This window comes from Hippichthys cyanospilos, chromosome 8 (assembly GCF_059441005.1).
Source record: "Hippichthys cyanospilos isolate Australia breed blue-spotted pipefish chromosome 8, RoL_Hcya_1.0, whole genome shotgun sequence".
Lineage (NCBI taxonomy): Eukaryota > Metazoa > Chordata > Actinopteri > Syngnathiformes > Syngnathidae > Hippichthys > Hippichthys cyanospilos.
In genome coordinates this window covers 12,645,176-12,666,723 of record NC_142376.1, presented here as the reverse complement: position 1 = coordinate 12,666,723, position 21,548 = coordinate 12,645,176, and the positions used below count along the sequence as shown (strand labels likewise).

Here is a 21,548-nt window from a genome sequence, read left to right as displayed (position 1 = left end):
GACACATGACCAACACAAGAAAGTAAAGTTCAGGTCTTCGCTTCCTGAAATTAACTGGCAATAACCAAAATAATGGTGATGTTTATTAATATCCATCAAAGATGTTGTACACGTATTAGACCACCACTTCAATGTAAAGTTCAGGTTGCCGCTGCCCGAAATGAACAACACTGGTAAAAAACAAAATAATTATGATGTTTCTTCATTATTTATGTAGTGATATCCTTGTAGTCAGTGCGCTGAAGTCTTGGTGGTTGAAGGTTATTCTTTCTTTTCGCAATTTCTAACTCTTGGACAATCCCATTGACCTGCCTGGACTATGGGTATAACTTGTTGAAATTGCTCATTTCTGTCCAAAATAGTAAAACATCAAAAGCTTCGCATTAAAAAAATTTTTGATGTGACTTTTTTTTTTCGTTTTCGTTTTTTAATGACACCTGGTCTAATAGTACATTAGTTGAGCACTGTATTTGTGATGTGGAATAACAAATATTGTCGCTTGCATGCATGATTGTCTGTGTTGTATTATAATGCCACACTAAGACAGGATTTCAGTGCTTAACTTTTCGAACCAGATATTTTACATTGTACTGTACTTACATCAGACTTCCCTTACAAAACTCTAAACGCGATTAAGATCCCTGAGTAAAAAACCATCAAGTCACATGCTGTAGAATTCTGCTTATGAAAAAAACCTCCCCTGCTGTACTTAATAATGAACAGTGGGCCTCTTGTGTGCATTGAGCTGCACATTTGCACTAATCTTCTTTTCAGTTTTCACGCTTCAGTCGGGAGATTCAGTCAGTCTTATATTTGTATAGCTTTGGCCCTGCAGAAATCAGAATTGATATAAAATGAATTCAACTCGGAAGGGAATTTACCACGTCACAGCATTCAGCTGGTATGCTTTTGTTGTAACGACACTGGCTGCTAAGGATGGAGATGAATTACCGCCTGGGATATTTGTGTATGGGGGACCTTGGAAATATCTCACGTTTCTGAACTTGGTGAGTACACTATTGTGCAGTGCAATATTTTTCAAGTGGGAACATATGGAAGACGTATCTTACTTTTTATGTTTCAGTTACTACAAATGTTATTCTTTGGGCTTGCTGCAGTTAATGATCTTCAACATGGGAAAAATTCTCACTGCACACTGAACAAATGTACAGATCTAATTTTCACTGTCTTTGCCTTCCCTGTGGGCATGGTGAGCTATATAAATGTAATACTCTTTTAGAGTTACACAATGAATCAATATCACTTACATTAAGTCTTGTTTAGTTTGTTGTTCTTCTTTTTTGGGCTATCTTCGCCTATGACAGAGAGTTGGTCTACCCGGCAACAATTGATGCCTTTCTCCCACCTTGGATAAACCATGCAATGGTCTGGATAAAAGCGTATTTTTAACATTTTGTGTAGAACCAACTTATTCATTATCTCAATCATCTTTTTCTTGACTGATTTCTGACCTGTTTTCTTAGCATACATTCGTCCTTCCTTTGTTGCTTGGGGAATTTCTGGTGCAGCCACATGCATATCCACCAACAAAGAATGCACTGGCCACACTGGGATTAGTGGGTGTGGGGTACCTATTCTGGTAAGTGCCAAATCAGCATAATACAGTCCGAAATAATAACAGAACTGAACTGCTGTTGTTGCAACTTTAATTGTCTTTCAGAACATCGAACTTTCATATCAGGGAGGCTTAAGGTTGTGTCCAGTAGCTGGGCCAGTCAAACAGCGTTTAATAAAAGTGAACAGCTAATGTTGGCGTGTGTGTGTGTGTGTGTGTGCGTGTGTGTGTGCTTTACACTAAAACGTCTTGAGACAAAGTTAGATAATCTTGCAAACAAAAAGTCAAACTCAAAGCCCACCACATATTTGTCAGCGGCTCTGACAAAAGTGTGTGTCAACAGATGAAAATTGAGTATTTCATATACCTTCACTTAATTAACTTTAAAATGATATACAGTGGTACCTTAAAAAAATGATATTTAAAGCAATTTGAAAGTTGTTGGGTTGTGTTAAGTGGGGAGTGAATCCCTACCCTTATCACCAGATTAATAATTACGTGTTTCTTCAATCTCGATTAGAAAAGGGTACTTAAGAAAGCACTCACTCAGTTGCAATTTTAATAAATCCTCTCAAGTTCAACAGATTGCGAAGTTTACAGATCTGGGCCTTTTACCCCTGACCGCGATTCTCCTACACATAAACTAGCACAACAAAAAAGACAGCACATTCAGACAGCAGCTCATCCTGATATCACATCTACCAAGTCATCCAGAGGGTGGTCCTGGCAGTCCTTTGCCAAGTGTTGACGCAATACAGACTGCGCAGCAAGGCCAAATTCCCCGTCTCGCCGCGTCGGCTCTCCGAAGCCAGACTTTTCATAATCTGCAAACACTTATCAAAAGGCACAAGCAATGACCTCCCTGCTAACATGAAAAGATGACTAAACGAAGCTGTTTGAGAATTTAAAAGTATCTAATCCAACAGTTGAAATCCCTACTTTTGAGAAAAATACATTTGAAGTTTAGGCATACAGTAGATAGCTTTCAGAATTCCATAGAAATGAGTACCTAAGGAAATATATTGACTTCAAACAAAGAAGTGTTGAAAGACCTCTGGAAATTAAATTCCAATTGACAAAACGACATCTGAGATTATTTTTATTTTTATTATTGCTATGTGGGTGTGTGTGGGTGCGCATGCGGGTTTTTTTTTTTAGTGAGATCATCATAAAATTGAATTAAAAATATTTTGTCACAAGAGTATTTCCTATTTGATGACAGTTTATTGATATTTTATATAGATATTATTTCAACACCAATATCTCAGTTAAAATATCAATTTTTCAAATGCATTCGGCAGAAAATTTAAATGATTTGATGTTCTGACATGTTTTTTGCCTTCAACGTAATACAAAAGAAACATTGTGTTTCGTGCGTCACGTGTAGGGCCAATTACGAACTTTTTATCATCTTCTTAACAGTGTTTATATTCGATTGTACATAGCATAAAGGGGACTTGTCACTCTGCCACGGGATGATTCATTTGTCGCTGACCTAGCTGTGTCATCATGAAAATGAATTTTATGAAATTACTACATCGAGAAGTGCTCAAAACATTACATTATTGGTGTGGATTGCACTATATTCATTACATTTTTACATGGCATTATACATGCAGGGCATTTCAAAACTTTTCCGCTAAATCTAATACACTTTAAATCCTTAGGTGGGAGGAGCCTGCTCACATGTAAGCACAACAGAGGAGCATCTCCCTCGTATTAGTGGGAGCGTCTCTGCTCTCATGTATATAGTCTTGCCTTCATGTGTGTGACTGTGAGATTCCTGAATTGACGATTAACTATATTTAATGAGGCTCAGCAGTTTGGATGATTTTTTATTTGTATGTTTTTCCCTTTATGACAACAATGCAAACAACGCAGTACCGTTTTAACCTTTTGGCTGCAGGGAAATTTAAATATACTAGACCTTAAGGATATTTCTGTTCAAAGAAAAAAAAATGTCACTCATTCAAAACTTTATCCGCTGACATGCAAACTTTTTTGCCAGATCAGGTCGTTTTGCTAGGGAGATGTGTTACTTTTATTATGGCATAAAGTTCATTCAAAATTTGATTTTTTTCATCCATTTTAACGGGTATTACAAGCATTTTGTTTTTCACCAAATCCACTCTTAACCAAAATAGAACAATACAACAGTCGTACAGGTAGGTATTTTTTTGTCATACAGTATCTTCCATGATATTTGATTTCATATTCTATTTCTTGTTTAAAAAAAATACATGCAATGACATTCGAATGCAGGTTTTGCATGGCTGCCAACTGGCAGAAACCACAACTACAATGATGCCTGGTGGGGGAATTTTTTTTTTTTTTTAACATCTCTGAATAATGACAGTGAAACTTGTTTTTCCCTTATAATCCTTGCAGGATTGTTTGGGTGTACTTCTCAACAGGGATTTGGGTGTATCCCCTCCTTGGACATTTCAGTGCTGTTGGTCTGCTGGGCTTCTTTTGTTTTAACATGTCTGTGGTGACCTTGCTCTACCTTCTCGGAGACAAACTTAACAGCCACGTGTGGAAAAATTCACTTCATCAGCACTGACAGAGGAAAAGTCAACAGGACAAAGTTTGTTCAACAAGAAACTAAATTCTTACTCAATGCAATGTGATGAACAATGTTCAAGAGTAATTATTTGTAAATATCAAAGCTGAACATTACAGAAGCACAATCCCTGTAATAACTGTAATACAGTAGTTCAGTTTTACATCGTCATGGCAGTTTTCATCTAACTGCAGATAAAATGACAAAAAAGAAATAAAACAAAGCATATTACAGAAAACATTTCAGTGTCTGCCATTTTCTTGTCAACTCTAACACTTTCTGTCGATTAAGTTATGGATTTAAATTGTGTGTCACGAGATGAAATAACTTGTCTCTACATGTCCAACCACAATGCAGGGCAATTCGTGGTAGAACATTTTGGCTTGTGTAGGGAGGAACCCAGGTTCCAAAATTCCATTCTAAATAGCCAAAAGTAGTCATCATTCGGTCTGGATCTTCTTGAGTAAACACACGTGTTTGTGCATGTTATCCACCTCCGAGGTCTCTGTAACCTTTAAGATGTTGGAGGTAGTTGGGATCTGCATCCACCAGTCCAACTGAAAGGATCTTGGCCAGTAAATGTAGATCTGTCTCACTCAGATCCCTCTGTCGACACGAACATCAATACTTGAACGTGTAATTCCAGTATAAGTATCAAGAGCCTTTTTTTTACGAGTACTGACCTTGTTGCCATTGGATTCTGGTATCTGTGATTTTTGAGGTCTATTTCCCTGTTCAAGACAATACTTCTGTTAAAATCCCAGGCACTGTACACCAGTCGCTACAAAATAGTGTTTCCTTTTGACTTCAGTTAAATGTGACCACTTTATGGAACACTGGTTTCATTCAAGATCACTTGATCTAAATAAAATGCAAAACCAATTTTTTGGTTTACTCACCTCTCTGAGTCCATTTGAAAAACACATAATGATGACAAGAAGACCAACAACTATCTGTGTGTGTAAACAGAAATTCTGCAGTCGGCATCACAAGCGTCCGATTTAGTTAGACGGTAATATAGAAAAAGTTTTGTACTTACTCCGAACAAGTACAACATGTCTCTTCTCGGCTGTGTGCTGAATTTTCAAGTGTCACCTGCTCTCAGTGGGAAACACACTCGAATGTTTGAAACAAATGAGACAACCTGCCTGACAGGATATACAACATTTTCAATCCTAACTCCCGTGACAAGAATCAAAGGGCTTTTACGTAGGCAATTGCGTCAAATAGGGTGTTGTTTGACTTTAAGTGTCTGCTTGTTTTCCCACTCTGGTATAAAATACATTGAAACTTTTATTCATTGATCACTTCTACTTCTATCTCACTGTTCTAATGTTTGAGAGTTTTGATGCTACATGCTTTGCTTGCATGGCTTTACTCCTACTGTAACTTCCTCCAACTTTCAAAACATGCACGTAGGAATCGAGAGTTGAAATTGGAGATAGGCATTATAGTTTTTGCAGATTTCGCTTGCAAGTGCTTGGCCACTGGTTCAGTTTGTTCAAAGCCTTTCACTCCTAAGTCAGTTTGCACAGGCTCCTGCTCACCCGAGAGCATAATGAAGTGTGATTTGTTTTTAAAAATCTATGTAGGCCTGTGATTTTATTATACTGCATTTCTATTATACACATTATCTTGGGCGGTGAGTGAGTGGTTGGCACATCCGCCTCACAGTTCAGGGACCCGAGTTCAGTTCAAGCTGGTTTCGGCCTTCCTGTGTGGGGTTTGCATGTTCTCCCCGAGTCCGTGTGGGTTCTCTCCCGGCACTCCTGCTTCCTCCCACACTCCAAAAACAAACATGGCAAGTGTATTGGACACACTAAATTATTCTTAGGTGTGATTAGGTGCGTGAATGGCTGTTCGTCCTGGTGTGCCCTGCAATTGGCTGGCAACCAGTTCAGGGAGTCCCCAGCCTACTGGCCAAAGTCAGCTGGGATAGGTACCAGGATAAGCGGCTATAGAAAATGGATGGAACATTATCTTAAAGACATTTTAAGATTTTGCTGATATTTCTGTTACATACATGTGTAACTTAATATATCTTCAGTTTTTCTCATTGATTTCTGTATGCACTGTAACTACTGTCGAATGCATCCATCCATCCATCCATATTTTGCCAAGCCGACAACACAGGTGAACGAAGCAACTGCTTTGGGCCCTTGAACCAAAATGGAAAAAAAGGCCAGCAAGTTGATAATTATGTTTTATGTTTCTAATGACTAATGTTTTCCAGAACAGTGATTTCCAACTGCCATGTCCTGAGATATTTACAAGTATATCACTTCAATATTTATTTATTGCAAATACAGTAATGCATCTTTCCAGCCAATGACAGCAAGAGTGAAAGACAAAACAATTTCTTGCTCCTCCCTCCACTAGATGGGAGAAGGTGCAATTAACCCACCTTTTGCCTTTCGTATAACACAATAGCTTTACGTTCAAATGAACAAACATAGAGTTAACGCTTAGTAGTTGTACTTGTGAGTAAATAAAGACAAAATCATGATAGTTTCAGTATACAGTACATACTTTGTGACTTTTTCATCGGGTGGGGTTTGGGGATAATTTTCCACAGATAAAATGTGCACTTTGGCGCAATTAACCGGCGGGTGTCCTTTGACCCAGTTTGGGCCTTTGGGGTTACCTCCGGACACCCCGGCTTCCTCCCACACTCGAAAAAAAACATGCATGGTAGGTGTATTGGACACTCTAAATTGCCCTTAGGTGTGACTGGGTGCGTGAATGATTGCTCATCACTGTGTGCCCTGCAATTAGCTGACAACCATTCCAGGGTGTCTCCCACCTATTGCCTGAATGCTGGGATAGGCACCAGCAAGCCAACGACCCCTTTGAGGATGAGCGGCTACAGATAATGGATAGATGGATCATGATGATACGTCAAAAACAAAGCAAAACACTAGGATGCTAAAAATGACCATAGATTGTCAAAAACAGGTAGAGGTTCAAAATGGCACCATGTGTTCATTTTTAAATGCTTGCAAATGAGAGCTGGAGTTTTATACTTGGCTACTTGGCACAACCATCAACACTTACAGTTAAAAGACCCCTATAATGCAAAATTATTTTTGGAGCTGCTAACCATGTTGCAATGTAATTTCTTCCCTTAAACACCCGTGGTGAGAGGCATAGTCTCAGTCAACAAGACGTTTCACTTCCGAGCTGGAAAAATTAAAAAATTAAAATCCTAAGAAATAGGTCAAAAACCTAGAGAAGAGAAAAAGTAATGAGAATGACAAATTATTTAAAGAATAAGTCAAAAATAATTATACTCACTTTATGGAAAATCTTGCTTCACATGTATGAGTATATTTGAATGTTGTCCAACTGTGACATGTGCTTTTGTTACATTTTGTCTTGCTGCTATATTCTGTGACTATCAATCTGCTTCCTGTTTGAATATGTGGAAACAAAATTAATTAATGATTTTGTATCTAAGGACTGGATGGAGGACAAAATAGACTTTTACAACAGCAACAGAAAAATATACAATGAGACTGATTTTCTGATTAATATTGTTTTATGTGCTCTGGTTTTGTTGAGGTCAAATTTTAGGGCCTCTATTATGCTGGTTTATACTTCTTAGCTTATGGTCTAACTATAAGAAATCACATTTGCAGAGGCTGAAAGTCACATATAAAAATGCGGCTTCTGCATTGTGGACCAAGGTAACACGTGTGCCAGTCAATTATGCGTTACAGTTACTAGAAGAATACAAACACACATGCACTGTTATGGCAGCTGGTTTTTGGCTTCATTGGGCGACTAAAGTCAGAAAAGCACAGAATAGACGCCCTGGTCAGCCCAATAAAAAGCTGCTTGGGTTTACTTCTAAGACCAGAATGCAGTGATGTAATAAATGTACACAAAATGTGCTATTATACTGTTTTGCTTTCATTAATTTTCTTTTGCCATTTTTTGTGTTTGCACTTGTGTGTGTTTTAAATGCACGTGTCTGCAATAAAGATACAATAAAGTTAAAAAGTAAATAAAGTAATTGCGTTAACGCGTCTGAATGTGCCTGAGAACGGCACTTTCACTTGGATCCATTTATCAATGCAGTGTGTAAACGTGTAACTAGTATAACCATTGGGGAGGTTTTGTAAACCGCGCATGAGCGACGCGAACGTTATGGAGGCTTCGCGACATTTCTACACCATCTTGAAGTAAAGAGCGCGTCAGTAACGGAACTGCCGCGATTTCACCTTCAACTTAAAGGTATACACGTTTGCGCACATCTATACGAGCAACAACAAAAACTGCACGATGAGGACAAATGTGGATTTATGTCGTTTCAGTTGTCTCACTGGTATCAGTTAGACGTGCAGTCTTTTCGTCTACTCTTTTGTCTGACTAATATAGACATTGACATGATAACTTTTGTTTGCAAAATATAACCGACAATGCTAGTTGATAAATACGTCCAACTTGTCACACAGTACTGCCCCAACAAGCCCTAAAACAGCAGTTGTTGACAGATAAGGAAGGGTATGTGGAGTGAAGTGAAGCAACAGTGGGAATTAACGTGTCTTTGACAACGTCATCTACACAACAATAGCGTCATCAGCACAGTCTACATTGGTAAGATTTGCTGCGTGCAGCTTCCACAGCCTCGTTTCAAAATGCAGGTTACCACTGGCGTATAGAATCACGTTTGTCTCCAAAACCGTGCGTGCCCGGTTTGAAGACATTTAAGTTGTGTTGTACTAAGTCAAGAGGACGTCTAACTAATTAAACTGCAGTAGCAACGCGTTTGAGCTAGAAAGCAATTAGAAACCTCTCCTACGTGGATCCTTAAATGAAAAATCGGAGAAGGGGTAATCTTGGCTAAAGCTAACACTATGGCCACCGTGCCAAAGACGTCAAAGTAAGAAAGCTAAAACCGTGCGTGTAGATAACCCTAACGGCATGCTAGTTGCTAGCTTGTGTTGCATTCTTTCGAAAACGCTGGCTCCCACAAGCGCGTTTGACCTAATTGGCAATGACTACAAATTTAGTTCATAACAAGCTTATGCGGCGTGAGACTGATCTCGGCAGAGAGTTCATTGTAATTTGTAATTTAAACCGGAAGTGTCGTAGAAGCAGTGGTTAGTTTGGCATAAATTACACCGGTGTCCTTGTTTAACCTCTTACCTGGATAGCCTGGAGTAGTCGCACATTTAATGTTGCACGTTTTTTTAACGGCGCCGACTAATCTGTTATGTAACTCAACTATAAATGTGTTCATATTTGCATATAGGCTCCTGCTGGCTGTTTTAGCCACAAGGAAGGACCACGATGCTGTGCTGGGGCAATGCCTCCTACGGCCAGCTTGGTTTGGGGGGCATTGACGAAGAGATAGTTTTGGAGCCGAGGAAATGTGACTTCTTCATTGCAAAGAGAGTGCGCGATGTAGGCTGCGGACGCAAGCATACAGCCTTTGTGCTGGAGGATGGTACAGTATACACGTGTGGCTGCAATGATCTCGGTCAACTGGGCCATGAGAAGTCACGGAAGAAACCAGGTAAGTGTGTTTATTTTAAAACTTTTCATTCATAAGTCTAATGGTTCACAGCATCTCCCGCCCTGTGATTGTGTAAATCTTTACGTGAATGATAGTCTGTTTTTAAAAATGATTGGCTGGCGGAGAGTTTCATCATCTTGCCTATTGCCCCAAGTGAACTGGGATAGGCTCCACCTCACCTGTGACCCTTAAAAGGATAAATGGTCATGGAAAATGGATGGATGTTTGGTCCTTGTATGAAATGGTTCATCCGATCTCTGTCCTCCATTAGAGCAGGTTGTGGCTCTGGATGCTCAGATCATAACAGCTGTGTCTTGTGGAGATTCGCATACCCTTGCCTTGAATGACAGTGGGCAGGTTTTTTCATGGGGCCTTGGCTCAGATGGGCAGCTGGGCTTAAACAACTTTGAAGAATGTGTTCGTGTGCCTAGGTAAATGTTATGTCAATATTATATCGTATGTATCAATGATCACAAAAATGCATAATTTTTTATGCTTTCTTTCCCTGATGATGGCAGAAACATCAAGACTTTGACTGATGTTCAAATCACTCAGGTAGCCTGTGGGTACTGGCACTCATTAGCACTTTCAAGAGGTGAGGATGGTTTAAATGCAGAATTATCAAAACCGCAATCCTCCTGAGATGTTTATTTTGTTCCTCTCAGGGAGCCAGGTTTTCTCCTGGGGCCAGAATCGATACGGACAACTCGGGCTAGGAGTAAATGGACAAAGCATTTCTACCCCTCAAATCATTCAGTCTCTGCAGGGCATTCCTTTTGCTCAGATATCAGCAGGTGGCGCTCACAGCTTCGCTCTCACTCTCTCAGGAGCTGTATTTGGTTGGGGCCGTAACAACTTTGGTCAGTTGGGTCTCAATGATAGCAATGGTGAGAGAAGCCACAGATTCTTGCATGTTTCTGCATCGGTGTTTTGTCGTTGTTGTTGTTTTGAATAAATATTCATTGTCATCGATCACAGACTTTGTCTTTGCTCCTCCACCCAGATCGGTCTTTTCCAGCCCTTCTGAAATCACTTAGATCGCAGAGAGTAATTTTTCTCTCCTGTGGAGAAGATCACACAGCAGCCCTGACCAAGTTAAGTAGTAATATGTAATGGCTTATTTTCTCTCATTCCACCTCAGCTCTCATTAGATGTTTAATAGCAATTATGTCTTTGAGCAACTTCCGTATGAGAAAGTTGAACTGCTGTTGCTGATTCCACAGGAAGGGGGTGTCTTTACATTCGGCGCAGGAGGATATGGTCAACTGGGGCATAACTCTACAAATCATGAAATCAACCCAAGGAAAGTGTTTGAACTCATGGGAAATGTAGTCACACAGATTGCATGTGGAAGGTAAGACTCTAATGTGTCGGAAAGTCGCAATATTTTAAAGTTATTAACAACTATTTTGCTCTCCCAATCATTTTGAAAATGAAGGCAGCACACACTGGCTTTCACACCTTCATGTGAAAAGATGGACTCATTTGGTCTTGGCGGAAATGGACAGCTTGGAACACGGACCAGCTGCAACAGGAAAAGCCCAGGCCCAGTCAAGGGTCCCTGGATAGCCTCTGTTGATTCAGATGATAAAGGTGAGGCTACACAACTGTCAATTAAAAGCGGATGTGCATCTTTAACCTCCTTCCTCAATGAACTGAAACATTTGTTGAGTTTCACAGGTGTCTAGCATTCTAATTGTTTACTACAACATTATAATGGATGGTTAATAGGAACTAGAAAGCAGAGGTGGGCATTTTACATTCTTTTTTTGAATCTCACCATTCTCGTTTCTAGTATTTAAACACAGTGTTCGCTCATCACTTCGTCCTCCATCTTCGTGGCCTTAGTACTTCACGTACTTTATTTTTTGAAAAAAAAATCTATATTGTGAAGAGACATGCTGTGAAGGTTTCTTGCATGCCAAAAGGACGAGTTGACTAATTGCACGTCATTAGCACTCCTTGGACTTTGGCCCGTAGAGGAGCCCGAAGCTGACCAAACATGAATAACAGGGAAGCAGAGTTTACACTCAAAATCTCAATTTATTACAACAACCTCTTTGTAAAACCTTCCCAATGCTTTCTTTTGCCCTCATCATACTCCTACACATCGTGCGTTCTCAGTCTCGTGTGAGATTCACTTGGAGACTGCTACTGGACTTACTGTACTGTAGTTAACAGTCAACAGCTTGGCACAGTCACTCCTACAAGACACGTGATTGGCTTCCGACGTGACATCGACCAATGAGGACAGAAGATGTAATCTACTGCTGCCCAGGAGTTTTTATCCTCTCTAGCCAATCACGTGTCTTGTAGGAGTGTTGCAAGCTGATTGACTGTCTCGCCAGTCTTGTTCAAGGTGTTGAGGACAGTACTTAGAATAGTCGCTGAGTTAACTTCACACACAAGTGAGAACGTGCGGAAGGAGCGCAGTGCTGGAGGAATACGGTTAGGATGAAAGAAAGCGTTAGGTTGATGTTACAAAGACTTCTATTGTAATAAATTAGAATTTAGAGTGTACACTCTGGTTCTCTGTTATCGTGTCTGGTCAAACACAGGCTCCACTCTAGGTTGGCATCCGAGGGCCGCTATGTCTAGGGCAACTCTGGCCCTCTGTGTTCCCTGACTACAACCAAAGGATGAAAACGGGACGTTATAACAGTTTAGTTTTAGTTTTCAGTTCAGGTAACAGGCTTAGTAATAAAAGATTTAAGTAAATAATTCGGGTCGGCCGATAATATCAATACATTGATATATTGCGATACAAAATTATGCAATACTCGTATTGCAATACGACGTTCAGTTTCCAATATATCGCAAATCGTCTTCGAAACGCCTTATTTTCATGATCTTTCATTTTTTTTTAATCAATCAGCTCCCGAGTGGTTTTTGTATATTGATATTATGAATCGTGTTTTACATGTAAATCATTCCAAGCACTTCAAAAACACATTAAATTTTACGATGTGTTACCATACGTTACCTTTTGAATTAAGTGATGTTCCAAAGCAAAAGTGGCAGCAGCAGAGGAGGGGGACAAACAGCAGAAAAATAAATCTTTATGATACAGTAGGATGATAGCATTTCCTTAATTTCTGCCATTGCCTTTGACCTTGCTTTCAGTAAGTACAGTATGTGATCAATGTGATCATGCACATTCTTTTATGCATTGGGTTTTTGAGTATTGTCACTATAAATTATATTCAAGTCAGTAACGTCTTCTTTCACATTCACCTTTACAGCCATCAATCAGAACTGTTTTATCAAAAGGATTTATGCTGGAGGAGACCAAAGCTTTGCTCACTATTGTACTACCAATGTAGGTTTTAATTTAGTAACATAGTTACATGGCTGTGGAATTATCCAGTGCAGTTAATGCTTAGCTTGCTTGGGGTTGTTCTTGTAGAGCCTTCAAAACACTGATCATTTGGTGACACCAGACGCCCAACGAAAAGTTTGCACCCTGAGTGAGGAAACCATACAAAGATGGCTGAACCACACACCAGGCAGACTCCCACTAGAAATGTCCAAGTAAAGTCCTCTCCTCAGCGTTGGCTGACTGTATTACAGAACAAATTGTACATGGTTTAGTCATTTCTTCATTCACAATTGGCAGTAAAAAAGTAGTCACTCCCAGTGTTTCCCTTTTGTGATTCCCTCAGTGAGATTGACCTGGTGTTCTCGACTGCAAGCTGCCTCAATGGATCCTTCTTATCTTTGAGGTAAGAAGCCAAAGAGCAAAACACTTGCAAAATTAATCCTTTAAGTTGCTCACTGAGCTAAACTCTCATTAGATGTTAGAGGCACCACCATAATTAACCAGACTGGCAGACTGCAAAGTAGACAAAACAGCAGTGGCGGCTAAGAGTTAGCCTAGCTGTAGTGTCAACTATACTCTAGCTCATTTCATAAATGGCTATCGTTGTGTTTCACATCACAGTCACAGTCTGTGGTTCGCCCGAACTCAGTGTTGAGCACATGCGCAAGGATTTACCAATCAAAATAATTCATGACCAGGGTATATTACAGTCTTTACAAATTTGGTGCCACAGCTGTTTTCTCAGCAGATCAAGGGGAAAAAAAACTCAACACAACTCACACCATGGGGAAAATGCTCAACGTTTGCTGGCGTAACTACTGTCGGTGTGTCTACCCTGCTTTAGATCTGAAGACAAGATAATGTTACACAAAGTATGCGCACATTTTGGACTTCATCACATCCTAGACTTCACACTCTTACTCAGCGTGTATGTTGTTATGAGTGAACAGAAGCTTAAGATCATGCAGTGACAGAATTAGCATTTTTTAAATTGGATCAATTCAGTCACATCAATTTTGCTCCTCAGTCATCCAGATCACTACAGTACCAGCAGTAAATGTTCAGGGATCGATATGAACATGGCCCGTCTCCTGTTTCAGAGACTTATTACACCAGACTACCCTGAAATTTCCCAACTGGTAAGTCATCAATGGATCAAGGATGATTATTGATTGTTGCAAAGCGGACTTATATACCAGTACTTTCTACATCACCGGCAGATTGCTGCAAGTCTGGAAAAGAATCTGATTCCCAGACTAAGCAACTCCCCTCCAGACATAGAAGCTCTGAGACTGTACCTCACTCTTCCAGAATGCCCTCTCTTCAATGATCAAAACAATTATGTGACTATCTCCATCCCATTTGCCAAATCACTCGTCAGCCTGAAAGAAGCTCCGCGTAAAGTGCTAGGTAAGAAGTAAGGCTACAGACGCATTCCTCCACATTTATACATGTTTCCACCAAGCGATTTGTTCAGTTCAGCTTGCCACGGCACATTTGGGAAACAACCTTTGCATGGAACATTCATTTTTTTGGACTATTTCATTTTCCCCAGGAAACTGGTGGTCTACATTTGAGCCCGAAGTCTTCCAGCGGCTGGTCGAGTTGTACAAAGAGGTAGTGGTGTACCTGCTCCAGATGCACAAGGTCGGAATCCCGTCGATAGAACAAAGAATTTTCACCTGTTTTCTGGACATGTCACTCCGACTTCTGGAGATCCTTCACATGGTAAGAAAGTAGGGAAATATATAAATATATCTTTTTTGTTTTGGCATTTCTCACTCAACCCCAACCCCAAAGACATATTTTAACTTTTTTTTTTTTTTTTATGAGTGCAAGACATACAATCCCAGATGTGTGTTATATTGAGCTTTATCACAGAACAAATAAAACTGTTGAATCATGTCCACTTTTGTGGCACCTCAGGTGAATGAGCGAGGCGGACACATGATAGAGTACGATAAATTCTACATTCATGAGTTGGATGCCTTGATAGACATCAGAAATGATTACATCACATGGATTCAAAGACAAATGTATCCAGGGGTAAGTATTTTAGCCTGAAATTGTATATCAATGATTGCATGAAATGCCTAAGAGCTGTGTTTTTTTTTCACTTGTGAATTTTGTCTGTCTTTGTAGACTAATATGGCTCATTGGTGACGCCTCTCTGTCCTCAGGGTCATGATGGTTTGGTGACTATGTGCAGATATCCATTTGTATTCGATGCCCCAGCAAAGACGACTCTGCTACAGACCGATGCTGTCTTACAAATGCAGGTAAATTTGAGCTAATGGTGTTTAAAGAATAAAATATTTAATAAAAAATATCATCTGTGTTTTCTGTATTGATAGATGGCAGTGGACCAGGCTCAAATGCAAAACTTGAGTTCCATGTTCTTACCTGCTGTGGAATCTGTAAACCCATGCCTCATCCTCATTGTCCGGAGGGAAAATATAGTTGGAGACACTATGGAAGTTCTCAGGAAGTCAAAGAACGTTGACTACAAGAAGCCACTGAAGGTTTGTTTTGACAAATCATTCCATTATATTTAAATGAATCAAAAGCGGTTTCTCTCTGTTGAACACAAGGATGTGGCTACTCATGGCAGGTTATCTTTGTGGGAGAAGAGGCAGTCGATGCCGGGGGTGTAAGAAAAGAGTTCTTCCTCCTGATTATGAAAGAGCTGTTGGATCCTAAGTACGGGATGTTCCGTTACCATGAGGACTCCAGGCTCCTCTGGTTCTCAAGCAAGGTATCAACGGAATTAATAGAATGGCTAGTGGCTAGCTAATATTAAGCACGTATGACAGAATGGAGTGTCCCTGAAGGACAATGAAAGTTACATGAATTAATCTCACTGGAGTGTATTATACTCATTCAAGTTGCTCAAGGGAAAAATCTACACACACTCTACTGCACATTTAGAGAACCAGATCGCACACATGCAGCCGTGCAAAGGGAGCTGTCAGGAGTAAACCTCGAACATTGATAAGCGCGCGTAATGTTAAAAAGAGCAAGACACCTGTGGTCAACCATCTCTGAATGATTGTGACAATTTTTTTGTTTTTTCCAGACCTTTGAGGACATTGAATTGTTTAACCTCATCGGAGTCATATGTGGTTTGGCCATCTACAACCTCACCATCGTGGAGCTCAACTTCCCAGTGGCCCTGTACAAGAAGCTTCTGAAGAAGAATCCGACATTAGATGACATGAAGGAGCTCATGCCAGAAGTGGGAAAGTAAGATCAAAGGGCATCATGGACGCTTTCCATCAGTCACTCTTCTTCAAAAGTATTGGAGCACTCAGGCCAATTCCTCTTTTGATGTAGCATATCAAGAATACTTGGAGATCAAATGGACATATTCTCTTTTCCCATATTCATATTTTCATGCCAAACCCCAATTGGCCTAACTGTTCCAATACTTTTTGAAGGTAGTGTAGACATCTTCCTTGTTTTGTATTAGCTGTGTCTCAAGTCAAACTACATTTCTTATACCTCTGAAGTACTTTTAAATTAGGAGTCAACAAATTTGAAAATTCATGAAATTATTTTTCCTCAATATGTTTTGTGCTTGTTGTAATTTAATACAGGACTATTTTCAAGTTAGTAATTAATACAAGCTAGACTTTTTAACTTATTTAACTACTTGGATTGCAGTCTTTTAGGCACTCACTATTCAAATTCTACTGAACATAAATCAGATTCCAAATGAATGCAAACAAATGGGACTTCATTGGTTGAACATTTTATATTTTATGATTTTTTTTTTTTGTTCCAAATTGAACCTTTTGCTATTTGAAATTTGTACTTCAATATTCATTTCAGTTCAATTATTTGCCGTAATTTAAACATGAGACAGTCAAATCACACTTTGAAACAGTCGAATCAGTAAACATATTCTTTTACTTGAATTAGGAATCTGCAAATATTACTGGACTATGCTGAAGATGACCTTGAGGAGACATTCTGCTTGAACTTTACAGTAAGTATGACAAGTTTAACAAATATAGAAATTAAACAATGATGAACACTTTGTTATTCCTTATTGCATACGTGTGTAACACAGAACAGGATTATGGCCCGGGAAGGAAAAATTGTTGTCAGGGTTTTCATTTATCTCAGGAATATGACTTACTGTCAAGATTCTCACTGTAAAGTCTGAATTCTGAGAATAAAATTTGAATAAATCAGTACATCAAACCATCATGGAGTATACCACGCTATTTTGTGACTTTTCTTTGCTTGGGCATTACTTTGCTTCGTTAACACGAAATTCATAGGGGCGTTATAGTTTGTTGTGTACGTGTCACAATGTTTTTTCTTATCAGATCACAGAAGAAAACTATGGTGCTACCGAGGTGTTGGAGCTCATACCCAATGGTGAAAACATCAACGTTAAGAAATCCAACAGGTAGCTTCTTAAACTTGTTTCGGCTTTGTTTATCAAAGCAAAACGATGCGATAAATTACTTTGAAAGAATTGTATGCCTTGTACACATGCAATATAAAGCACTCACACTATTAAGTGTAAACATTTCTCCATCCAGGGTGGACTTTGTCAATGCATATGTGGACTACACATTCAACAGCTCAGTTGCCCCACTGTTTGAGTGCTTCTATGCAGGCTTCCACAAGGTGTGTGGAGGCAAGGTTCTGGAGCTGTTCCAGCCCAATGAACTGCAAGCCATGGTGATTGGCAACACCAACTATGACTGGACTGAACTTGAAAAGGTTTGGCATCGTTTGGGCATTTTTGTTTGGATAAACGGTTGTATGTTCATTTGGAATGTATAGCTCAGACTTTATTAGTTACTTGGATATGGTCCCATTTGAAATGGAATATTTATGTAAAATAATTCCTGATTCTTTCTTGGTCTGAATTTTTTATAATCATATGCTTTTTCTTTTCTCAGGGCACTGAATATAAGGGAGAGTACTGGGCAGAGCATGCCACCATCAAGCTCTTCTGGGAAGTCTTCCATGACCTTCCTTTAGAGAAGAAAAAGGAGTTTCTCTGTAAGTGTTTCTCTTCCTGTTTGGGTTGTACGGTACATAGCAGGAGGCCAGTACTTGGAGAATGAAAGTAAAGTTGCAAAGATTAAATTGATGTTATTTGTCCCATCAGTGTTCCTCACAGGAAGTGATCGCATTCCCATCTTGGGCATGAAAAGCCTTAAACTAGTAATCCAGCCGACCAGTGGAGGAGAACATTACCTGCCAGTCGCCCACACCTGCTTCAACCTTTTGGACCTGCCCAAATACACTAATGCAGAAACACTGCGGGAGAAGCTTCTTCAAGCTATCGAGCATAATCAAGGCTTCAATCTAGCATGACGACAATTTGAGAGGTCCTAATGACCACGCCCAGAATGTTGATGGCCGCCATATTCCCAAACGTCTTACTTTGCAGACTGTGTTTGTAGGAACTGACTACAAGACACAATAAGACTTTTTCCATGTCAGCTCTTTGTGTTGGAATTTTCAGCATTTCACAAAGCACTCATTGTATTCTGTTGTGGAACACCTATTAGTCGATTTACATTTGATATTGCAGTTATGTGCATTCATTGTTTGGATAAGGCAAGTTTAAGGAAGTTGTGTTACAGTACGTATGTCTAGTAACCAGAGATTGGAAAATCCCAGAGATTGGAAAATCAGGTCCAGAAGGTTAAAACCAGTTTGGCTTTAGCCCAGGGGTCAAAAGCTCCAGTCTTCAAGGGCACCTGTCCAGTATGTTTTTGGTGCAACCCTCCTCCAATCAGGTGCATCGGAGAGGGGTTCCACCTAAAACATGCTGGATAGGTGACCTCAAGGACCGGGGTTGGCGACCCCTGCTTTATCCACTGGCCTAGTTGTTTACTTTCCGAGCCTGGATTTCCTCTCTCTCTTTAACAGTACCAACACATAATTAGCCATAGCACTTATCTTCTGGCACCTGAAATCAAATTCTGCCACCATATTTGATTGGACATGGATTATAAATTACTGTAGATTTAAATGAACTCTTCCAAGTGTTCTTTACAAAACATGCTTGTCACAGTGTAGCTGGGACGCTTAAAAAAAAAACAACACACTTTTGCAAAAACTAACATAGTCTGCCTCCTTGTGCATGAAGTGTGTGTTATAGAAGACTACTAACCTTTGTTTCCCATAAATTCTTCAGTGACAATTGATACGGAATAGTGCAAAACATTTGCTTGGAGTGCATCGTGTCATCTTTGAATATTAAAGTGGTCAACGAAATAAAATGCTGGTCATTGTCAGGAGGGAACTTAAAAGTAATTTATTGACATTAAAACTTACTGTATATTTGGCTTTTCAGGCTTGGCATAGTAAGAACAGTTGTAAAGCTGTCAGCCCAATTTCGTTTTAACAGTACATGTCCATAAGAGAAACTGAAAGATTATGGAATCTGGAAGGTCAAAGTGATGTTACTATCACCTTTGGTGACACTTTAATGAGGCAACTCATGATGGACTAGCTGGTAATGCGACCCACAGGACGGGCAGCGTTGAGCTTCCCCCTCATGAAGCCAGAACCACACAATCGCAGTGTTATCTTCCTCACCTGTTGGAAGATTTGTCAGTTTGATTAGATGCTGAAATCTTTTTTTGTTGTCCTTTTTCTTCCTTTAAACAGCACTTACAAACGCAGCCCACCAGCCTCTTTTGACCAATACATGGCACAATGTGGGGGTCTTCTTTGGTTCCTGCGTACCTTTTAGGTTTTAGCATACTGTAGGGATCCTGTAATATACATCGAAGCCTTATTAGTACTTGGAGTGTATTATAAGACTTAACTTTGCATGAGGTTAACCCACTTTTCCCTGTTTAAGCGCTTGCAGGGCACGACGTTCCAGTCCAGTAGCTTGTTCCTCATCTGTGGGTATTCCTAGAAATTGTAGGACATTACTTTGTAGAAGATCAAATCTACAAAATATAATTCATAAAAGCTGTGACTATATAATTGAACGCCATCCAGCCGTTGCTAGAACGTGTCTCCTTATGAGGATGCTGGCATCCAACCAACACAAGCCTGCCAAAGGAGGGACTGAGGGGACGAGTTAAGGCAGTTGTAAAACGAATGACCTTCGTTATTTCACTTTGCAGTTGAAAACACTAGGAAGTAAGGGAAATCGAGGCAAATTTTAATTTTACGTCACAACAAACGCTCCACGCAAGTGAATTGACATTTTAGGACACGACCTGCTCGCTGATTAAAACGCTAGGTTAAAAGAAACGAGTAACGGCGACAACTTCGGCTAATTTGCGTAAATGCAATATTTAAAAATTAAGTTTCAAATGCCCCTTAACACTTGTATTTGAAATGACCTGTATCGTCTTCATGAACATGTCGTTTTAGAGGCGTTGCTGTCACTCACCTTTCATTGTGGCCATGAAGCGAGGTAAAGCAGTTCGACTTCTCAAGTGAAAGTTTGCTGCGCAAGTCCGCAGAAAAAGTCGACCCGCCATGACTCCTCAATACAGCAGCACACTCAACCCAAGTGACCTCCGCTGACAGGTGTCTGCTAAGTTTACTGTTGTTTGTTTGACTTCTATTTGAGCCAATGGAAGCGCAAGTGGAAAACTTTATTGGCGTATATTGCGACCAATACAAGCATCAGCTACATCAGCCAATGACTGTCTGAACGACGCAAACCCTGGTACATTCCAAGTTTCTCCACGGGGAGGCACTGCAGGACACACAAAAACAGTTTTTCCTCAAGGAAAAGATGGGATAAAAGCAGCTTTCCGGGTGTAAATAGATTAAAGTGCAGCGGTGTGTGATTATTTTGTATTCGAGAGACGAGGAGTAAAAGACTGCGTTTCGCTGTCTTGCTCAGACTGCACTGCAACACCTATTCACAGGCGCGATCCCGCTACTGAGCGATACGGGGGCTTTGACCTGCTCCGTTCCCGACCTGGGCCGGTACACCCCTCCTCAGACGACCTGGTGACCTCGAGCTCCCCCGGGAGCACCATATCGATACCGAACTTAGCACGGACACCCGCTCGACATAGCCCACTGCAGCTCAGAACTCCTGAGCTCAAACGATCCGCCAGTCTCAGCCTCCCGGTAACTTGGATTACAGGCGTGCGCCACCACACCCGGCGAGAACTTGACGGCCCTGGTAATGCTTTTGACATGAACGCATATAACGTCACTTGCTGGCATAACGACATCTAGCGTCCGTTTCAAATGATGCTGTCGGTAAACCATTTCACATACTGTCCCGTGACTTTCCGTCTTCAGCTATTTGTCGGGGTTATAGCTCCTCAATATGAACAAATATTTTCAATTTTCATAACTTGGAAGTAACCGACTGTTTGAATCAGTTTTTGAATGTAATATATATATATATATATATATATATATATATATATATATATATATATATATATATATATATATATATATATATATATATATATATATATATATATATATATATATATATATATATATATATAGATAGATATAGATAGATATAGATAGATAGATAGATAGATAGATAGATAGATAGATAGATAGATAGATAGATAGATAGATAGATAGATAGATA

General features: G+C 39.9%; 3 protein-coding genes, 1 long non-coding RNA gene and 1 other non-coding gene across 5 annotated transcripts; 2 read left to right on the top strand and 3 right to left on the bottom strand.

Annotated features, from left to right (window-relative positions):
- The first annotated feature begins 108 nt into the window (after positions 1–108).
- On the top strand, positions 109–4,395 carry LOC148420211 (androgen-dependent TFPI-regulating protein). The gene is made up of 5 exons (XM_088420879.1): positions 109–1,007; positions 1,085–1,210; positions 1,285–1,386; positions 1,485–1,600; positions 3,965–4,395. The coding sequence occupies exons 1-5, from the start codon at positions 855–857 to the stop codon at positions 4,137–4,139; spliced, it is 672 nt and encodes a 223-aa protein (XP_088277005.1). The 5' UTR covers positions 109–854; the 3' UTR covers positions 4,140–4,395.
- Positions 2,122–5,270, bottom strand: LOC148420210 (uncharacterized). The gene is made up of 4 exons (XR_015866342.1): positions 5,179–5,270; positions 5,039–5,092; positions 4,823–4,870; positions 2,122–4,745 (listed from the first exon to the last, which is right to left on the bottom strand). It is a non-coding gene; the product is annotated as an uncharacterized LOC148420210 (long non-coding RNA).
- Positions 5,271–8,575: 3,305 nt separating this feature from the next.
- herc4 (HECT and RLD domain containing E3 ubiquitin protein ligase 4) lies at positions 8,576–18,531 on the top strand. The gene is made up of 24 exons (XM_088421430.1): positions 8,576–8,738; positions 9,397–9,660; positions 9,932–10,091; positions 10,179–10,255; positions 10,326–10,547; positions 10,664–10,755; positions 10,884–11,014; positions 11,099–11,253; positions 12,903–12,979; positions 13,067–13,191; positions 13,323–13,382; positions 14,007–14,118; positions 14,200–14,389; positions 14,535–14,707; positions 14,906–15,025; positions 15,160–15,258; positions 15,334–15,501; positions 15,591–15,734; positions 16,056–16,222; positions 16,901–16,967; positions 17,314–17,396; positions 17,533–17,716; positions 17,899–18,001; positions 18,111–18,531. The coding sequence occupies exons 2-24, from the start codon at positions 9,435–9,437 to the stop codon at positions 18,317–18,319; spliced, it is 3,144 nt and encodes a 1,047-aa protein (XP_088277556.1). The 5' UTR covers positions 8,576–8,738; positions 9,397–9,434; the 3' UTR covers positions 18,320–18,531.
- A 711-nt stretch (positions 18,532–19,242) lies between these two features.
- cox5b2 (cytochrome c oxidase subunit 5B2) lies at positions 19,243–21,107 on the bottom strand. Its single transcript, XM_088421431.1, has 4 exons — positions 20,367–21,107; positions 19,806–19,876; positions 19,632–19,731; positions 19,243–19,552 (listed from the first exon to the last, which is right to left on the bottom strand). The coding sequence occupies exons 1-4, from the start codon at positions 20,455–20,457 to the stop codon at positions 19,440–19,442; spliced, it is 375 nt and encodes a 124-aa protein (XP_088277557.1). The 5' UTR covers positions 20,458–21,107; the 3' UTR covers positions 19,243–19,439.
- LOC148420208 (signal recognition particle RNA) lies at positions 20,800–21,098 on the bottom strand. Its single transcript, XR_015866501.1, has one exon.
- Positions 21,108–21,548: the final 441 nt, after the last annotated feature.